The 1,335-nt window shown below is 35.6% G+C and overlaps 1 protein-coding gene across 1 annotated transcript; it reads left to right on the top strand.

Moving 5' to 3' along the window:
• Positions 1–441: 441 nt before the first annotated feature.
• Positions 442–717, top strand: DDB_G0294298 (hypothetical protein; the record flags this gene model as incomplete). Its single annotated transcript, XM_628746.1, has 1 exon — positions 442–717. A coding segment is annotated over one exon (276 nt), but the record flags the coding sequence as incomplete, so codon positions are not given.
• Positions 718–1,335: the final 618 nt, after the last annotated feature.

Below are 1,335 nucleotides of genomic sequence, written 5' to 3'. Positions count from 1 at the left end.
CTTTATCATAGACCTTAAACGCCATATCAATAATGTTGGTTTGCGGGAGATTACCAATGATCACGAGTCGTCAGATCCCCTTTAGTAATAGCGGCTTTGCTGTCACACAGTCTTCGTGCAGCACATCGATATCTTCAACATGTACTGATGGTTCAAACAGGATTTTAAAGCGTGGGTAGCTCAGGGCAAAGACTGGATCAGAAAACCAGATCTTAACCGTGTTGTCTTCGCCAGATCCGGCCGGATGCCTGGAAGTATTCAGGGCACCAGTACTTTCCATCTGTAGTCATATCGCCAATAACGATGTTATTTAAGATGTCTCCAAAGTCTGCATTAATTTGCTGTAAATAAAAACGTAGCTGAGTTGAAAGCAACCTTAAGCGGAATTGAGATTGCTATCGACAAGAACGCGTAAAGCCTCCTAGTTTATTCAGATTCTGAGTACGTTTGACGAGTTATCTTCCCCGTTGGAAAGCAAACAACAGGAAGAAGAGTGATGGGGAATCCATATCTAACAAAGAACTGTCGATTACATTAACTGACAAAGTACAGTTAATGAAAGACCGTAAGATTGGGTTTACCATGCAGTGGGTTAAAGGTCATGCCGGTCATTGTGGTAACATGCTCGCCGACTATATGGCAACCCGTGGTGTGTTCTGTGGTCGTCACGGTGATGAAAATCACATCCAGATTAAGGATGCTGCAGAGCATGAAAAGTAAAAAACTGAACGTCCGCGTTTTGTCAATCATTCTCGCTGATATTTCAATAAAGAATATCAAATCTTGCAGCAGAATCCATATTATCATATATATATATTATGAATAACATTTATTTATTTGAATTTCCCAAATATTTAAGATAATTTTTTAGAATGTTCTAGAACATGAGAAGAATAAAAAAATTTTCGAAAGAAAAGTAAAAATTTCGAACCGGCACAATGACGCGATCATTGCACAAGGTCGAAAAACTGAAAAATTCCGAACCGACACTATGCACAAAGTTGTGAAGGGTCGAAAACTCTTATTTTTTTGAGTTTTGCGAAATTTTTAAGAAAATAAAAACGTATAAATAGTGGCACTAAAAACTAAAACAATTTGATTTATTTTATTTGGGAATTCCTCCTATATATATTTAAGATACACACACACACAAAAAATATACAAATAATTATTTCTCTTTATTAATTTTTAATATTATTATTTTTCTCATATTATAATTTTAGATATCAACAATAAAATATGTCTACCACTGTTAAATATAATGATGCCTCTAGTAGTAGTACCTCTGCCTCTAATAGCGCTGAATCCTTTGATTTAAGAATGAAATCAATGGAG

This window comes from Dictyostelium discoideum (assembly GCF_000004695.1).
Source record: "Dictyostelium discoideum AX4 chromosome Un chrUn_00020, whole genome shotgun sequence".
Taxonomy (NCBI): Eukaryota; Evosea; class Eumycetozoa; order Dictyosteliales; family Dictyosteliaceae; genus Dictyostelium; species Dictyostelium discoideum.
Note: the sequence above shows the minus strand (reverse complement) of the source record. Positions and strands in the feature narration are given on the sequence as shown.